Genomic DNA, 18,877 nt, shown 5'->3' on the forward strand with positions numbered 1-18,877 from the left:
GCTAAACTGCAGGCTATCCTGTGAAGAGAAATGCTCATATCAAACCTGCAAATATCATTAAGTCCTTCAGTCCACTCACAAACTAATGTCACCTGAAAGTGTAGTCGGTCCATAAGAAAATATGTAAAATGTAAAACATACTTTTTTTTTTCTCAACTATCTACTGGCAGGGGCGCTGCTATGTTAAAATATTCAGGGCTTGGGACCCGGATGTATTGTCCCAGGCCCCGAATGTACTGCCTCCCAGATAGAAACAACTGTATTGCCATCCTCAGGAACGGCAATATGAATCGAATCTAAGGCACTGCAAGTGCTGAAGGACCAGTGATGACATCACAGTCATGTGATCAGTGCTAAGACAGTGGTTGAGAAGGACCTGCGATAATATCACCATCATCTGACCAGTGGAGGAGGGAGCTCAGCAGTGAAGAGGAGAAGTCCTGGGAAATAAGCTGTGGTGAGGTCTGCTACATGAGGAGAGGTAAGTGAAGGGGTAGATTCTCAGTGTGGGAGGCATAATAATGTTGGGAGTTGTGGTTATTTAACTGGGACAGTATGTTAGGGCTGAAGGGAGGGATGTTATTTACTTGGGACTGTATGTTCGAGTGGGGTGGAATGATGTTATTTACATGGGGCTGAATGTATGTATGTTGAAGGCAGCTGTGGAGGGAGTGATGTTATTTACATGGGACTGTATTTTGGAGGGGCTCAAGTAGAGATGGTGTGATGTTATTTACATGGGACGCTACGGCGGAGGGAAGGAAATAGTGTTATTTACATGGGACTGTATGGTGAAGCAATTGAGGAACTATAATTTCTGAGGGCACTAAAGTGAGGAACATAACTACAGGGGCACTGCAGGGGGCATTATAAATACTGGGGGCACTTCAGGGCGAGCATTATAACAGTAGGGGGCAATGTAAATACTGGGGTCACTGTAGGGGCATTTAAATCCAGGGGACATTATAGGTGTTCTTATTACTACCAGGGGCTCTATAGGAGTGACTTATAGATCTGCCTTATTTCTACTAAAAGCACTATGGGGGGACTTATTACTACTGAGGTGTCTGTAGAGAGATTTATTACCACTGGGGGGACAATAGGGGGGCCTAATTTTTACTGGGGGCTCTGTGAGGGCATTATTAATACCGGAGGCACTCTTGGGGAGCATTATCACTGTTGGCATTGTAGAGGGAAGTATTACTAATGAGGGCATTCTAGAAGGGAAATACTATTGGTGGGAGTTTAAGGAGCTCTATTACTATGTGGGGGGACTATCTGCATGGCACAAATTTTTCTTCAGGATAGTATTTGGGGGTATTGGGGAGCACAGAGAGCAGCAGGATAACACTGTTGGGACTCCAGGTTGGGGGGTGATGATAGAAAAGTGTGGAAGCTAAGATGTCTGTGTGTCACACTCTGCAGAGACGAGGCGCGACTGAAAGAAGTTGTCTGGACCGAATGGAGAAGATGATGACAGAGAAGATCTACATCAGAGAAGACATTACCTTGATGTGAAAGATATTTGCTGCTGTATAGCAAGTACACTAAAATGTCTCAAAGTGCTAGAGTATGCGGGGGCAGGGGGCTGATTTAGATAATTGGGCCACATGCATTGGGGCTTTGGCACCGGATCTTTTGAGACCCTAGCAACGCCCCTGTCTACTGGACTGTATTTTATAGGCAACGGTGTAACCCTGGACTACAAGAATGCAATAGAGGCACTTCATGAAACTAATTATAATACTGATGCCCTGTTATGTGTTTGTTTGCAGTAAATTTACTTATACTGTCTAATATTTGGACTAGACAGTCTAAAGTTGCACTATTGGCTGATGCTGGATGATTAATGTGGCTCCCCATAAGAATGTTTACTCTAAATTCATACCACCTATTAGCTGGCTTAACCTCTTTAATCTTTACTAACATAATTGATATAAATACATTTTGGGAGGCAGTATAATGTTACATTTGGGATAATGTAGTAAATGGTTTACCTTGTGAAAGCTTCCAAAAAAGAGCTTCTGTATTTCATCACCATCAAATGTTACTGTCTGAGTGTCGCCTGTGACTCCCTTGTTGAAGAAGGAGAGTGTTCTTTTGGATCCTAGAAAAACATTGAAATAACAATGTTATACCAAAAATTTAAGGGGTTTTTCCGGGATTCAGGACAGGTAATCAATATATGTGTATATCGGTGGGCACTAGTGTTGATCACGAATATTCGAATCGCGGATTATAATCGCGAATATCGCCACTTTAAGAATTCACAAATATTTAGACTATAGTGATATATATTTGTAATGTTGAATATTCTAGATTTTCTTTTCATCACTAACCTCCCTTCTTGCTTGTGGGCCAATGAGAAGGCTGCAATGTCTTTGTCTGAGCTTAGCAACATCCCTAGCAACCAATAGGAAAGTTGGCTACCCCTTACTATATAAGAACCTCCCCAGAAGCCATTTTCTGCTGTTTTGTAAAGTTCTGAGAGAGACAGCAGTGTCATAGCTGAGCTCTGTGCTTTCCACATTACATTAGATAGATAGTTAGTTAGCTTATATCAGGGGCGTAGCTATAGGGGGTGCAGAGGTAGCAGTCGCTACCGGGCCCAAGAGCCTGAGGGGCCCCAAAGACCCTTGTACCACATGAGAAGACACCTGTTTTATAGAAGGTGCATGCTGGTCAAGTTACACCTCTCGCTGCAGGGAAGGTGTTAGGTCAAGAATTTGGCATGGTGGGAGGTGCAGTTTACATTTTTGCATGGGGGGCCCAAGCTAAACTCTTGCACCAGGGCCCATGAGCCTTTAGCTACGCCCCTGGCTTATATATATATAATACAGATAGTCAGTGTAGGTTATATCCTGATATAGTGTAGCTGTTGCAGTACAGTGTGTTAGGTAGTGTGATAGGTTCTGCTGTCCATACATACATGCAGACCTGCTAAAATGTGAAGTTTCACATATTGCGCCAAAATATTTGCGCAATCTGGAATATATTAGAGCACTCTAACTGCATATAAAACCATTTTTAATGTTCTGCCGTGCCAACCATTTTCTCCGGTCTCAAGAAACTTCTAGCAGCTTGGAAAATGTATCAAAAGTGACCCACACCTGTAAGGCTACTTTCACACTCGCGTTTGGTGCAGATCCGTCTTGTATCTGCACAGACGGATCCGCACCGATAATGCAAATGCTTGTATCCGTTCATAACGGATCAGTTTGCATTATTCATAAAAAAAAAGTCTACGCTAAAACGGATCTGTCTTGACTTACATTGAAAGTCAATGGGGGATGGATCCGTTTTCAATTGCACCATATTGTAAGTCAGGACGGATCCATTAGGCTCCACATAATCAGACGGTCACCAAAATGCTGCAAGCTGCGTTTTAGTGACCGTCGAAAAAACGCAACGGAGACCAAACGCAGCCAAACTGATGCATTCTGAACTGATCCGCATCCATTCAGAATGCATTGGGGCTGAACTGATCCGTTTTGGGCCGCTTGTGAGAGCCTTGAAACGGATCTCACAGGCGGACCCAGAAACGCTAGTGTGAAAGTAGCTTAATTTGCGTGCATTACGTGAATATTACATTTTTCGCGACCAAGAAAATAATATCGAATTCGCGAATTCGCAAATATATGACAAATATTCACCCAAATATTTGGGAAATATTGCGAATTCAAATATAGCCCCTGGCGCTCTTCACAAGTGTGCACAGTCACTATATAATGTACGGCACTATACTTATTTGTGAGGAACTGCATCCCAGCGGTCTATTCAAACAACTGATCAGTGGGGGGCCTCCACCATTCAGATACTAATGCCCTGTCCTGCGGACAGATCATAAATATAGAAGTCCTGGAAAATCTCTAATATAAATTCCTGACTGCAAGTTACCGTACATATACACTCAGACATTGGAGGTGCAGGACTGGACACAAAATGAGCATTGTATGTGAATTATCATGGCGTTAAAGACCATTCCATTGTTATATCACATTTTTATGTGTCATGTATGATATGTCAGTGAAAAGATCTTCTTCAGATCATTGATAGTAAATAAGATGGTTCGAGTGTTCTAACCAATTAGGATATGTTCACCTGATGTACGGAAACCATGGCAGAAATGCTTGGGCTTCCACCATGGTTTTCCATGTCACAGGTCCGCCTGTGGCTTTAACCCCATTCATTGGAGCTACTCATCAAGCAGACACCTGCTACCATTAGCAACAGTCTGTATGCAGAAACCATGCCAGGAAGGGACATTGCCTTTCTTGATGCTATCTGGAAATCCCTGCAAAAAGAATCCACAGCTGTATAGATGACAGTGCAGACTCCCATTGAAATTAATGGGAGACAGTTTCTGTGCTGATTCCAGGAAGGTTTCGGTGTACTATTAATGTGGAAATCTGTGCACCATTGTTCTTCCATATACAAATTATACTTTAACATCTCTGCTTTGTAATATTGCAAACTGCAAAAGAAAAGTAAGATACTCACCATCCAAAGTCACTCCAGTCAAAGGTTTATAGCCCTTGTCTGTAACCTGCCATATTGAGAATGGCTCACTGGGGGTTTCAGGGAGCACACGGAATAATAGAATGATAGTGTAGGATGGTGGCAATCCGTCAGGATGTAGTTCTCTGTGAACAAAATTGAATGAAGTATTACTTTTTAAATAGACGCAATGTGTTTAGTTAAATCATTCAAAAAAATCCTATCCACCTTTCTGCTACTTTTTTTCTCCCACATACAAATCCACAGCATATATGCCAAGTGTAGTGATACCATTGGACAACTACAAAAAGAACAAGTCGCAAAAAGTCTGGCTTCATAATATGCAAAACATAACCAATCCTTTTAAGTGTCCTCTGAGCTGTATTTAAAGGGGTTGTCTAGGTTCAAAGCCCCTGATCCGGTTAGGTCACGCCCCTTCCCACTCCTCAGTCTACAGGGATTGAAAAAATGAAGTTAAAAATCAACTTCTGTCAGCTGCATAGGTGGGAGGGACGGTGACTTTCTCCCTGCAGCTCACACTCAGACAGCACAGTGCTGCTGTCTTAGAGTGAGCTGTTCAAAAGGACACGCCCCGATACGGTTAGGTAGGCCATGCCCTCTCCCACTCCTCAGCCGACAGGGATTGAAAAAATGAAGTTAAAAATCAACTTCTAGGTCCTGCTAAGCCATGCCCCCGATCCAGTTAGGCCACACCCCCTCCCACTCCTCAGCTGACTGGGATTGAAAAATGAAGTTAAAAATCAACTTCTGTATGCTGCAGAGGTGGGAGGGAGGGTGACTTTCTCTCTGCAGCTCACACTCAGACAGCACAGTGATGCTGTCTTAGAGTGAGCTGTTCACAAAAGGACACCCCCGATCCAGTTAGGCCACGCCCCTTCCCACTCCTCAGCCAACAGGGATTGAAAAATGAAGTTAAAAATCAACTTCTAGGTCCCTCTAAGTCACGACCCCGATCTGGTTAGGACAAGCCCCCTCCCACTCCTCAGCTGACAGGGATTGAAAAAATGAAGTTGAAAATCAACTTCTGTCAGCTGCAGGGGTGGGAGGGTGACTGTGACTTTCTCCCTGCAGCTCACACTCAGACAGCACAGTGCTGCTGTCTGAGAGTGAGCTGTTCAAAAGGACATCCCTGTGTCCGTCCAGGCCTTGCGCCAGATGGAGGACAGGGAGTCTGAAAGCCAGACTGTCCGGCCTAAAACTTGACCTCTGGCCACCATAGGGGCCAGGATGGTCCGCTATGGAGGTCATTGTTAAGGGGAAGATTGCTGGAAAGGCCACTGTTAAGAGGGCAGGCCCCTGTGGAGGTCATTGTCAAGGGGGTGGTGTGCTGTGAAACTCACTGTTAAAGGGGCAGGCTGCTGTGAAGGTCAAAGTGAAGGGGGTGGGCTGCTGTGGAGGTCCAATTTTAAGGGACGGGGCACTGTTGGGGGTGTCAGTGTTAAGGGATGGGGCACCGTTGGGGGGGTCACTGTTTTGGGGGCAGTGTGCTGTAGATGTCACTGTTATAGTTTATAGTGTTGATATCTTTTTTAACGACACACACCCGAGCGAAGCCGGGTCCTTCAGCTAGTTTTCTATAAATGTCAACCCTAAGAGCAGAAAATGTTTTACACTCTCCGTTACTTACGTGGTAGGTATAGAGAGGAAGGCATCTTTCTGAAGATTATACGCAGGGAAGCTGTTGAGGGAACCGGTTTGCATGGAGACACCTTGGACTGACGCATAAGTCTTTTCTGTAAGGTTGTATGCTTCTAGCATTCTGAAGCCTTTGAGAGAAACAAAAATGAAAAACAACAATGCACATAGGATAATAATGAAAAAAAAGTCCAGTATGCAAGATTGGATATCAAGAGGACCTCTTACCAGGGGATGTGTATCCATCAAGGTATATGAGCGGGCAAGCTGAAAGAAAAAGCAAGATGATTTTATCTATATGTATAACTTTAGCGCTTCATAGCTGCAGCATGTTATACATAACTCTGAAGCTTGGTATGCATTACGTGATGTGCCCTTGGCACCATATTTACTGGTCCCACTTTGGAACATGTGAATAAACCTTGCATCATTGTAAATGGAAGCAAAGCTCACAAAAGAACACAGAATGTTCTTGTTATTGATGTTAACTTCCTGATGTGTCATTTTTTTGGTCTGATAACTGTTTCTCTGGCATGTCTGATATTCCTAGAAATATGAGCAGCTTAATTTTCCATTAGGTTCCTGAATTTTATTTGGTATGTACTTAGAGAAAAGGTCAGCATGTCCCTACTCCTTTGTAATTGAGTTGTTGAGTCAATTCTTGTTGATGGATTCACTCTGATCTCTTAATCACCAGCCTAATTCAAAGTGATTGCAATAATAATATAATAGCACTAATAAGCCTACAAGCTGCCAGCATGAAATCATTTATTTATCCTGGAAGCAGTTGGTACCTAGCAAACAAATAAAGCTATTCACACCAAGATAAACCAATACAGTACTTGTTCTACATGATAAACCTCTTGAAAGAACATATATATAAATCATGTATTGGATTATCTCAAGAAATTAACCAGGTTTTCCGTACATCAATTGACACACTGTAATGGAATAAAGCATGGACTCTGTCCACAACTACTAGTCCCCCTAAGCCTTCATGCACAGGACCGTATTTTTCATCTGCGTGCTATCCACATCCACTCTGACCCATTCATTTCTGCTGGGCCATGCACACATACTGTATGTATATTTTTGGTGGCTCCGTGTGACCATTCCGCAAATTATTATTGTCAAAAATAGCCCTTTCTATTGATGGGAGTGAGGAAAAATACGGGCACGGTCATGTGCATGAAGCCTAAAGGGTTAATTGTCATATCATGAAGAACTACCTTGTAACCAATAGATCCGGATGAGACTTACTCGAAGTTGCAGTTTCACAAACAAAGGTGATCAAATTATCTTCAATCTTCTCAAAGGCATCAAAGTCATCAACAATGAAGACATGGCGTTCGCTGGGTTTGCTAGCTATATTTGCAAGCTCGGTATAATCCACGTCAGCCACTCCAATCACGAATACGCTAAATCCTGAAAACAAAAGCGAGAATGACGGTTCTCATCCCATTTGGAGTTGCATCTGCAACACTGGACAGATACATTCTTTGCAAGATTGCAGCGTTGCTGTCTATTATCCTTACAGTGTAATTGTAATGGAGGTAGACATTTATGCTGATAATACCGGTATGCCTGTAATCCACCAGCAATCCCCTAATGTCATTTTGTCACCTGAATCCCTTTGTTTGCAAGTTGCAGAACTGCTGTGGGGTAATAATATTCCCCCATGCTGCTCTCTTAGAGGGTGGCCTTCTCTGGTGACAGATACCCTTAGCGAAATGCTGTGTCCCTTACTTGAAGTGACCCAGAAGTTTTGCTAAAATCTGTATCGAACAGCGCCAGTGCTGGATCTGCTCGATATACAGAGAGCTCTCATATTCATGAGCTATCTGCTATTCCCCCACCACCACTGATTCATATCTTTTATATATTGCAATCTGCTGCTGGGGGAGGGGGAGCTCATGAAGACTCTCTGACAAACGCTGCCTATGGGACATCTTCAGCTCGGATAAAACTGGTGGCAGATTCCCCTTAAGCTAAATTCTGCTATAATTTAATAATTCTCCTATACTTTAATATACTATATACTGTATATATACTATACCATATATACTATATACTATATATATATATATACTATAAATTCTTCCATACTGTAATAAAGATTTTTAGCACATCATGAAAGCCCTCTCCACTTAGCCTGTACAGGCACTATAAATGATGCATGCATCTCGAATCACAAAAGTTTTGGATTTACCGAAATTAGAATCTTTTGGGAATTTCATAACAAATTCAATTAGTGTAGGATAGATTCATTCATCTTTAAAGGGTTTCTACCACTTCGTTTCACATATTTAGCTGTCAGACACTAGCGATCCGCTAGTGTCTGCTCTATCTAACCATCCTAATATAATAGGTTTTGGGGCAGCCGTTTCGCTAAAAAAAGAACTTATATTGATATGCTAATGAGCCTCTAGGTGCTATGGGGGCGTCATTAGCACCTAGAGGCTCGGTCTACCTTCATAAACTGTCGCCGCCCAGCGCGTCCCTCCAGCCCGCCCATCTCCTCCGGAATGCGATCCTCCCTGTGAGCGTATGTATTCGGCGCATGCGCAGTGAATGTCTGACCGCTTCCCTGCTCAGACATCTTCACTGCGCCGATGACGTCATAGTGCTCCGAGGAACAGGCGCAGTGGAGATGTCTGTGCAGAAAGCGGTCAGACATTTACTGCGCATGTGCCGAATACATACGCTCACAGGGAGGATCGCATTCCGGAGGAGATGGGCGGGCTGGAGGGACGCGCTGGGCGGCGACAGTTTATGAAGGTAGACGGAGCCTCTAGGAGCTAATGACGCCCCCATAGCACCTAGAGGCTCATTAGCATATCAATATAAGTTATTTTTTTAGCGAAACGGCTGCCCCAAAAGCTATTATATTAGGATGGTTTGTTAGAGAAGACACTAGCGGATCGCTAGTGTCTGACACCTAAATATGTAAAAACGAAGTGGTAGAAACCCTTTAATGGCTCTAATGCAGCACATCAAGCATCTTCTTTTCAAATATTAAACTTACAGTAGATAAATCTTTTGGACAGGGTATAAGGAAATATGTATTTTTAGCTAGAAAAATCTAAAATAAAATGACATTACTGTCATTTCTACGACTCACTGATCTTCTGCATTTATATGGTTGCAGAACATCTTGATAACTTTTATCTTAGAATTACAAACATGTTACTATAATCCTTAGATCAAATTTCTGTAAATGACTGTGACGGTGTATTCCAGCATACCAGAGTGCTGAATATCCATGGCAGACTTCTTCACGTCATCCTGGGATCTTCCATCAGTCACTACTACTAGCACCTTGGGAACAGATCTTCTCATTCCATTGTCATAAGTCAAAACCTTATCCCGTACAAACTTCAAAGCTTTTCCTGTAAGAAACCATTCATACAACTTAAAGGGTTGTGCCACTATTTAATGTTATTTTAGTATTATTCAGCGTGAAAAACGAGTTACTTTTCTAATTTACTTTCGGTTACAAAAATGCTCCAACTGTTAAATTATAATGGCGTCCCCTAGTGTTTAATCTGTATGGCAATGTGCGTGTCTACCTACTGAGGGGGCTGCACATGCTCATTTCTATCCTTCAACTGCCACAATCCATATCTACTGTTAGATGCCATGACAGTCACAGGGAAAGAACTGTAGCAGAAAGAACATGCCCCCTCAATTGTGATAATTACAGGGAGAGAGAGCTGGAACTAGAAGGACACACCTCCTGAGAAAGGACATGTCCCCTGAGCTCTGACAGTTACAAAGAGAGAGCTGCAGCAAAAAGGACACACCTCCTGAGAAAGGACATGTCCCCTGAGCTCTGACAGTTACAAAGAGAGAGCTGCAGCAAAAAGGACACACCTCCTGAGAAAGAACATGGCCTGAGCTGTGACAGTTTCAGGGAGAGAGAGTTGCAGAAGAATGGACACACCACCTGACAAAGGGCTCAACCTCTGAGCTGTGACAGTTACAGAGAGAGATCTGCAGCAAAAAGGACACACCTTCTGAGAAAGAACATGGTCTGATCTGTGACAGTTACAGAGAGAGATCTGCAGCAAAAAGGACACACCTCCTGAGAAAGAACATGGCCCCGAGCTGTGACAGTTTAAGGGAGAGAGCTGCAGCAAAAAGGACACTCCTCCTGAGAAAGAACATGGCCCCGAGCTGTGACAGTTACAGAGAGAGAGCTGCAGCAAAAAGGACACTCCTCCTGAGAAAGAACATGGCCCCGAGCTGTGACAGTTACAAAGAGAGAGCTGCAGTAAAAAGGACACACCTCCTGAGAAAGAACATGGCCCCGAGCTGTGACAGTTACAGGGAGAGAGCTGCAGCAAAAAGGACACACCTCCTGAGAAAGGACATGTCCCCTGACCTCTGACAGTTTAAGGGAGAGATCTGCAGCAGAAAGGACACACCACCTGAGAAAGAACATGGCCCCGAGCTGTGACAGTTACAGAGAGAGAGCTGCAGCAAAAAGGACACACCTCCTGAGAAAGAACATGGCCCCGAGCTGTGACAGTTACAGAGAGAGAGCTGCAGCAAAAAGGGCACACCTCCTGAGAAAGAACATGGCCCGAGCTGTGACAGTTACAAGGAGAGAGCTGCAGCAGAATGGACACACCTCCTGAGAAAGAACATGGCCCCTGAGCTCTGACAGTTTAAGGGAGAGATCTGCAGCAGAAAGGACACACCTCCTGAGAAAGAACATGGCCTAAGCTGTGACAGTTTAAGGGAGAGAGCTGGCAGCAGAATAGATACAGCCCCTGAGAAAGGGTAAATCCTCTGAGTTGTGACAGTTACAAGGAGAGAGCTGCAGCAGAAAGGACACACCTTCTGAGAAAGGGTATGCCCCCTGAGCTCTGACACTTATGTGGAAAGTGCAGCAGAATGGATACACCCCTTAGAAAGAATCTAGCATTTGGAACAATAAATGGGGAGATCTCTGGATCCATGTGAGGTACAGGGCTGGTTCTAGAGGTAGCCGTGTGCTATATGATGTCTGATTCTAATTTTACATTAATCATGGGATAACCCCTCTCATACCCTAATTTACACAGGGCAAGTGGCTTAACAAGCAAAGTGGCTCCGGGACAGATCTACTTTTTATGCCTTTTTCAGGATCTCTTCATCTTGTATGCTTCCTTTTATTTGACACTAGTGTTGACAGTGTTGATATTCTAATCACAAATTTTTATCGCGAATATTGGCACTTCGAGAATTCGTGAATATCTAGAATATAGCGCTATATCTTCGTAATCGCGAATATTCTAGATTTCTTTTTCATCAGTACCCTCTATCCCTCACTGCTTCTTGCTTGTGGGCCAATGAGAAGGCAGCAATATCTTTGACTTTAGGAGTAGTGTTGATCGCGAATTTTTGTATTGCAAATTTTCCAATTGCCGATTTTCGCAATCAAGAAAATAATGACTGGAGATCACGAATTTGCGAATATATGACGAATATTCGCCAAAATATTCGTGAAATATCGCAAATTCGAATATTGCCCCTGCCGCTCATCACTGTTTGACACATTCGCAGTGTATGAGCATTGTGTAACATACCTGTTTTTGTGTTTCCTCCCTTGTATCGGATGTTAGCTAGAGCACCCAGAGCTTGTGCCTTATCGGCAAAAGTATTTAACTTGAATTCAGTTTGGGCTTCATCACTGAACTGCACAAATGAAACCTGCAGGAAAATATAGATTGATATCAATCCTGTAAATGTCTAATTGATGTTAATATTTGATATCCAGATGAATTGCGCACATTACTGTGTATAAGCTCAGGAAACATTTCTATTATGGGAACCAGGCCCATTAGCTTGTGGGGACATCCTGCCCTCTACTGGGCGCCCCTCTGTTTCAGCCAGTATCTAGCCGTGAACTCTGCTGCACTCACATTTTTGGCACTTTATAGTAGCCTGTCCAGCACTAGAACCATTTCAGGTTTACTTAGTCATAGGTACTATTAGAAGATGCACATCCTCTATACAGCAGTGTTCTCCAATCCATCACTACCCACCCTCTTCCAGACTCCATCCTCCAGCAGCAAGCTGTCAGGGCACGCTGTGATATCTGCAGGCTGTGGACTACTTGTATATGCTTCCAACAGCACAGACTGTACATGTTTATTGGAGAACACAATCTGAATACTTAATGTTCTCCGCTTCTACTTTTATTATTTTGGAAAAAGAACATAGGAGACCCATCACCTCTCCTGTCTCCCGTGTTATTTTAAGAACTACTTGCATTCTGCATACAATGAAAATTCTGGAGTCTCTTTTCTTCTAACTGTATACCGTTCCTCTATTATTCCTGCTGGAAATGTAGGAATAAATGTACAACCAGGTGTTAAACGTTGCGGTGTATCCCTGCATAGTCTCACATTGGCAGCACGGGTTTGACAGATCCCTGCATAGTCTCTCATTGATGTCAGACTGTACAGGGCCCCCCCCCCCCCCCTAACTATTAATACCCAGTTGTACATTTATTCATAAATGTCTAATAGGAATAATAGATAAACAGTTATAAGAAAGGATGGAGGAATGACACAACATAGAGTCGTAAGAATAGATGGACCAGAATTGTCTTTCATGTCGAATACAATTAGTGACCTCTTTACGTTCCACCACTAATTCACTTGTTATGCAGTGAAATCAGGCAATGCAGATCCGATCGAGTATTGCTGTAACCCTCACCTGAATGCCTCTAGGATTGACCACATCGAAAGCTCCAATAGTGTTAAAAATGAACTGTCGGACTTTGTTGAAGTTATCATCCCCAATACTCCAGGAACTGTCGATTAGGAAGACAATATCTGCTTTTGCTCCTTTGCACACTGAAAAAAAAAATGAATTGTGGATGCAATTAATTAGGTTATTTTCTGAGGGATAGGACTGAGCTAGGACACAGTGGGGCAGATTTACTATTGCAAATGTGCTCCGACTGGCCCCGAATTCTGGCAGACAAGCCTTACACCACATTAACAGCCAGGCACTTTTTCAAGGCTTAGTGGCCAGTGGGTGTAGCTTATGAGAAAATTAGATGTGTCTTAAGATGCTACAATGTGTGCTATAAACTTCATCTATACAGTCCAAAGCAACTGTGATTTATCTGGAAATGTTTAGACATCTTAATCTAAATCTGTGCTGTCTAAAACTCCAATATGATTAATTATTTTTTTTAAACAGTCCATGGTAAATCTTTAGACTATTATATAGATCATTGTCATCAATCAGTTAAATCATGTAAAAATATACTTAGATATTCTACCAGCATTTCAGCACCAATACCAGCTAATCTTCACAGGGTGCATGGTCTAATTGCACTAGTTACTAATATGTCATGCAATGTATATGGCTTACCTTCACGGGCTGGAGGTATTGTGGGAGGCGGAGGAGGAGCAGGAGGTTCGGTTGGCGCTTCTGTTGGCTTTATCACTAAAGGGTATGGAAATTAATTTAGAGTTCGAAGAGAACATATTAGTAATGAATCTTCACTTCTACAGCAACATTCTCTTTATCAAATGCATGACTTCTGTCTCTGCCCTTACTGGAGCTTACATTGTTATTACTCATGCCGAAGAGCTAGGGCCATTTCAGTAAGAAGTCAACTGACATATAAATCAATGAACATAAAGTATATAGGGGGTCATTTATGATCTTAAGAACGCCTCTTTTTGATGGAGTTTTGTTGCAGATTCGGTCGCAACAGGAAGGGGTAGCATAGGCGGGGAAGGGGGCGTGCCGGCCAGCCCGTCTCATTTATCATTTTTATCCCCGTTTTTGGCATAGAAAATGACTTAATTCTACACCAGCAAGGGAGCTGGAGTAGATTTAAGAAAGTTGCACAGCCAGCGCCTAAGTAACAGTATATAGAGGCCGGTGCCTCTAATAATAATATAATAATCTTTATTTATATAGCACCAACATATTCTGCAGCGCTTTACCATTCAGGGGTTCATGTACATAACATAGCAACAGACAAGTCAATAATTACAACAAGAGGAATGAGGACCCTGCTCGCAAGAGCTTAGAATCTGTGAGGAGAGAGGGGTGACACAAAAGGTAAAAGTGCTTGTCTGGCCATCTTGGGAAAATAGGGGAGTAGATCTAAAGCTGCATGAGCCAGTCACCAGCCGATATCTGTTGTGTTTCTGGGTGCAGTGGAGAGTTTGGTGGAGGATCAGGTTCAGAAAAATGATGATAAATGGGCATTATATGAAGTGGAGTTTTTTGGGGAGCATCTCTAGATAACTTTTGTGCATCGAGGTTATGAAGACCAGCTTCTAAAAGGCCAGTCTTAATATACTACTATCCAGGCATAAAGCAACATTTAGAATTGATGTCTTCCATATCTGTATACAGTCCAATCTATTGTAATTATGATATATGCGTCTTTTACTTACAAGTGCGTTCTTTGGTTGAAACCATACTGCCCTCAAGATTTTGTGTCTGTACATATACGGTGGCAGTATATTCGGTGTCGGGGTTCAGACCAGTAAAACAGTTTGATGACTCTGATGCAGGCACTGTTATTTCCTGTCCACGAGACCCTGCGGTGTCACAAATAATAACCATTTATCATTAGGCATTTTGTAATTCTCACCAGGACAAAGATAGGTACAGGAGAATGAAACGTTCAGCAAGTACAAATCAAAGTAACAATCTGCTCTTACCATCAACTGGATTCAGCTTGACTCTGTAGGACGTTGCAGCTCTGTGAGGTGTCCACCTAAAACACATTGAATCCCATGACACTTGGTAGCTTGTCAGATCAGTCACATTCAGGTACACTGCAAAAGGGAAGACAGAACAAAAGTCGTTAGAGAAATTAGAGAAAGTAAGGATGTCTGCTCTACAACATCATTCTTGAGGGTCATCTTGAAGAAACCAAAACCTTAATAGATTTGAGATCAGAGGGCTATCCTTCTGTACTTTCAACCACATAACTTCCAATCTCCACCCGTTTGTTAGAACATTTTAAAGCAAACCGTAACCTCTAGCTTGGAACACAATTTTTAATGTTTTCCAAACTTTGAAAAATAAATAGTTTGCTCATTGCTAATCATCTGGCAATGAACATCATGATCTGGGGAAAATAAATAAAAGTAAGATAACAGGATGTAGGTAACATGACTCCCATAGGAAGAACTGATAAGAATGTAATCTCTAAGCATATTTGTAGCCTGTAAATACCTACACCCAAGATCCACCTTTCCTTTCTAGACCCTCTAAATCATAAACTCAAAAGAAAGAACATGGAACTAGGTTTGCATAACTATACTAACCATAGAACTTGCAAAGATAATGGTATGGACTTACAGGTGGTTCCAGGTCCTCTGAGTGGTCCACTTAGCCCGGTATCATACTGAGCATACACATTAACGTCATAGGTAGTTCCAGGATTTAGATTTTGAAGAGTGTATGAGCTCACATCACCAACAAATACTTCCATAGATTCGTCAGCATCTGCCCAAGAAAACAGTTAAAGTATAACTGTTATTTCCGATTATTTTAATATAGTGCAAGGACGGAGTTGTTTTGTGTAATATACTTAGTAATATACATTACTTGTGTAATATACTTGGAATTACTTGTGTAATATACATTAGGGAAAGATGCTTCTTTGTTCTAGAAACCAGGGTGTAAAGAGTCTTCTTAGCAAAGCTTGAAGAGCATTGCTAAGGAGAGTCAGTTTTCATTCTTCAGTTCTATGGAGCACTGAAGACACCTGAGTGTAAAATACAAAGCTGTCCAGCCTGGCTCTTGTCACTATCTGACTAAATATAATTGCCCCCTCACCCTGCCTTTTGTGAAGGGATATATGATAGAAATGTAAGTGTGAGTAAAGTTTTCAAGATAAAAATGCATAAAAAAAAGTATTAAATTGAATAAAATGCCGAGTCTGCTTTCTACCAATGTAATGAAGAGGGATCTCAAATGGACAATACTGGAATTTGGCCTCCCTCATACCTTTTAGTAATGACTATATGACTATTTGTTTCTAATTGTGATACATAGTCTAAATTGAAGATATATGCAAATTAAATAGAATATATCAATGTAAATATGACAATAAAGATAAAAGTTACCATGTGGCTGGTATACAAGTTTATAGCCAAGAACTGGAGAGGTTGCTCTATCCCAAGATACCCGGAATCTGGTGTACCATTCATCAGAAACTTGTAGATTTGTTGGTGCTAGCAAGCCAGCTATAACATAGTAAAAGCATAAATTATAACCAAGAATACTACAATCAATGCTGGGCTGATTTATATAGTTAACACATTTTATAGAATAGATCTAACATGCAGTATATGCCTTCATAGGCAAGAAAGTAAAGAAGAAAAGAGAAGCGAAGACTGAATGTACAGGATAATGAATTTCAATTGAAGTACTCGACATAATTTACACTAAGCTACAACATACATGTATCTAATCATCTAAATAAGAATAGGGGAGTAGCTATTTTAAAGAGGTTATTCCATGAAAAATATTATACTGTACATTTTAAAATAGCATGCTGTTTTTGTTCCTCACTGAAGGTTTCCCCCTTCCTTGCTGCTGTTTTTATACATGTTACAAGTAATGTAAACTCAATAAAGACTTTTCATGTTTATACATGTATGCGTTTAGTTCTTTTTTTGTGTGTATTTTAAAACAGCACCTGGATCTGAATACTTTTGTAATTGCATGTAATTCAAATTTTAGAATGGTTATTCAATAAAATGTACTTGTATAGCTTTGTTCATTTCCTAATTTCTCTACCTACTTTGCTGAGGTGGACGCACATGCTCAGTTTCACACTTCAACTGTCACTAGCCATATCTTCTGTCAGTAGCTGTGACAGTTACCGAGAGAGAGCTGCAGCAGAAAGGATGCACCTCCTGAGCTGTGATAGTGAGGGAGCTGCAGAGAAAAGACAGACCCCGGAGCTGTGATAGGGAGAGAGCCGCAGCAGAAAAGACAGACTTCCTGAGCTGTTATAGGGAGAGAGCTGCAGCAGAAAAGACAGACCCCGGAGCTGTGATAGTGAGAGAGCTGCAACAGAAAAGACAGACCCCTGAGCTGTGATAGGGAGAGAGCTGCAGCAGAAAGGGCACATCCCCTGAGATGTGATAGTGAGAGAGCTGCAGCAGAAAAGACAGACCCCCCTGAGCTGTGATAGGAAGAGAGCTTCAGCAGAAAGGGCCTATCTCCTGAGATGTGATAGTGAGAGAGCTGCAGCAGAAAAGACTGACCCCCTGAGCTGTGATAGGAAGAGAGCTGCAGCAGAAAGGGCCTATCCCCTGATATGTGATAGTGAGAGAGCTTCAGCAGAAAAGACTGACCCCCTGAGCTGTGATAGGGAGAGAGCTGCAGCAGAAAGGGCACATACCCTGAGATGTGATAGTGAGAGAGCTGCAGCAGAAAAGACAGACCCCCTGACCCCCTGAGCTGTGATAGTGAGAGAACTGCTGCAGAAAGGGCACATCCCCTGAGATGTGATAGTGAGAGAGCTGCAGCAGAAAAGACTGACCCCCTGAGCTGTGATAGGGAGAGAGCTGCAGCAGAAAGGGCCTATCCTCTGAGATGTGATAGTGAAAGAGCTGCAGCAGAAAAGACTGACCCCCTGAACTGTGATAGGAAGAGAGCTGCAGCAGAAAGGGCCTATCCTCTGAGATGTGATAGTGAAAGAGCTGCAGCAGAAAAGACTGACCCCCTGAACTGTGATAGGAAGAGAGCTGCAGCAGAAAGGGCCTATCCTCTGAGATGTGATAGTGAGAGAGCTGCAGCAGAAAGGACACCCCCCTGAGCTGTGATAGGGAGAGAGCTGCAGCAGAAAGGGCACATCCCCTGAGATGTGATAGTGAGAGAGCTGCAGCAGAAAAGACTGACCCCCTGAGCTGTGATAGGAAGAGAGCTGCAGCAAAAAAGACAGACCCCCTGAGTAAGGACACATCCTGTGAGCTACCACTCTGAAATAAATCTAGCAGAGCAACTGGAGTAATGAATGTGGAGATCTCTGGATCCATGTGAGGTACAGGGCTGGTTCTAGCTTTGTTAGAAAGAGATTGTCCTGTACTGTATTATGTCTGATTTACATGAATCATGGCATAACCAATAGAATTAAGAGATTTACCCAATGGAGCTATTGCACTAGGAAGGGAATCTAATAAAGTGTCCCTGGGCGTATAAACGATTCGGACTTACGCCCATAAATCCTATTATATAACTTATATAATAGGGGCAATTAATTAATGCAATTATCAAGCACATACCATAAAGTAATATATTTCTAGACTCCTACCTGTTTTTCCATCTCCAGTCAGTTGCCCGCCATCCCCATCTGCATACACAGCTACCACAGTGATTTTATATGGAGTGTCTGGCAACAAGGGTTGGAGGACCACATTGTTTCTTCTACCAGGAACAGTTGTCTAAAAGAAGTCCAATGCAAATATATTCATTAATTATAACAATATGTATCATGTCAAAAATATTTTTCTGCAGCTAAGTAAACATGACAAAGAGATGGTGATAGAGATGATATATTATAGGCAGTAACGCCAGATCATCTATTTTAATGGTTAGAGCCACGGTACGATCCTTGGAACTCACAACACTTCCCAAAGTGATTCATGTACATTTATCTTATTGTGCAGTTATTAAAATAAATAACATACTTCAGACTAAAGCATATGTGTCTGGGTACAGCATCAATACAGTAGGA

General features: G+C 42.3%; 1 protein-coding gene across 4 annotated transcripts in view; it reads right to left on the minus strand.

The window, feature by feature from the left end:
- The window catches only part of COL12A1 (collagen type XII alpha 1 chain), a 164,776-nt gene that overhangs the window by 46,302 nt on the left and 99,597 nt on the right, over positions 1–18,877 (minus strand). For all 4 annotated transcript variants that reach the window (XM_040428657.1, XM_040428654.1, XM_040428655.1 and 1 more), the window contains 14 exons: positions 18,455–18,584; positions 16,257–16,376; positions 15,487–15,633; positions 14,841–14,957; positions 14,571–14,717; positions 13,528–13,602; positions 12,862–13,001; positions 11,727–11,850; positions 9,399–9,542; positions 7,414–7,578; positions 6,382–6,420; positions 6,146–6,284; positions 4,501–4,643; positions 1,998–2,107 (listed from right to left, as the gene is read on the minus strand). In XM_040428657.1, the coding sequence (XP_040284591.1) occupies positions 1,998–2,107; positions 4,501–4,643; positions 6,146–6,284; positions 6,382–6,420; positions 7,414–7,578; positions 9,399–9,542; positions 11,727–11,850; positions 12,862–13,001; positions 13,528–13,602; positions 14,571–14,717; positions 14,841–14,957; positions 15,487–15,633; positions 16,257–16,376; positions 18,455–18,584 (1,740 nt within the window). The remainder of the gene's footprint in view (positions 1–1,997; positions 2,108–4,500; positions 4,644–6,145; positions 6,285–6,381; positions 6,421–7,413; positions 7,579–9,398; positions 9,543–11,726; positions 11,851–12,861; positions 13,002–13,527; positions 13,603–14,570; positions 14,718–14,840; positions 14,958–15,486; positions 15,634–16,256; positions 16,377–18,454; positions 18,585–18,877) is intronic.

This window comes from Bufo bufo, chromosome 4 (assembly GCF_905171765.1).
Source record: "Bufo bufo chromosome 4, aBufBuf1.1, whole genome shotgun sequence".
Lineage (NCBI taxonomy): Eukaryota > Metazoa > Chordata > Amphibia > Anura > Bufonidae > Bufo > Bufo bufo.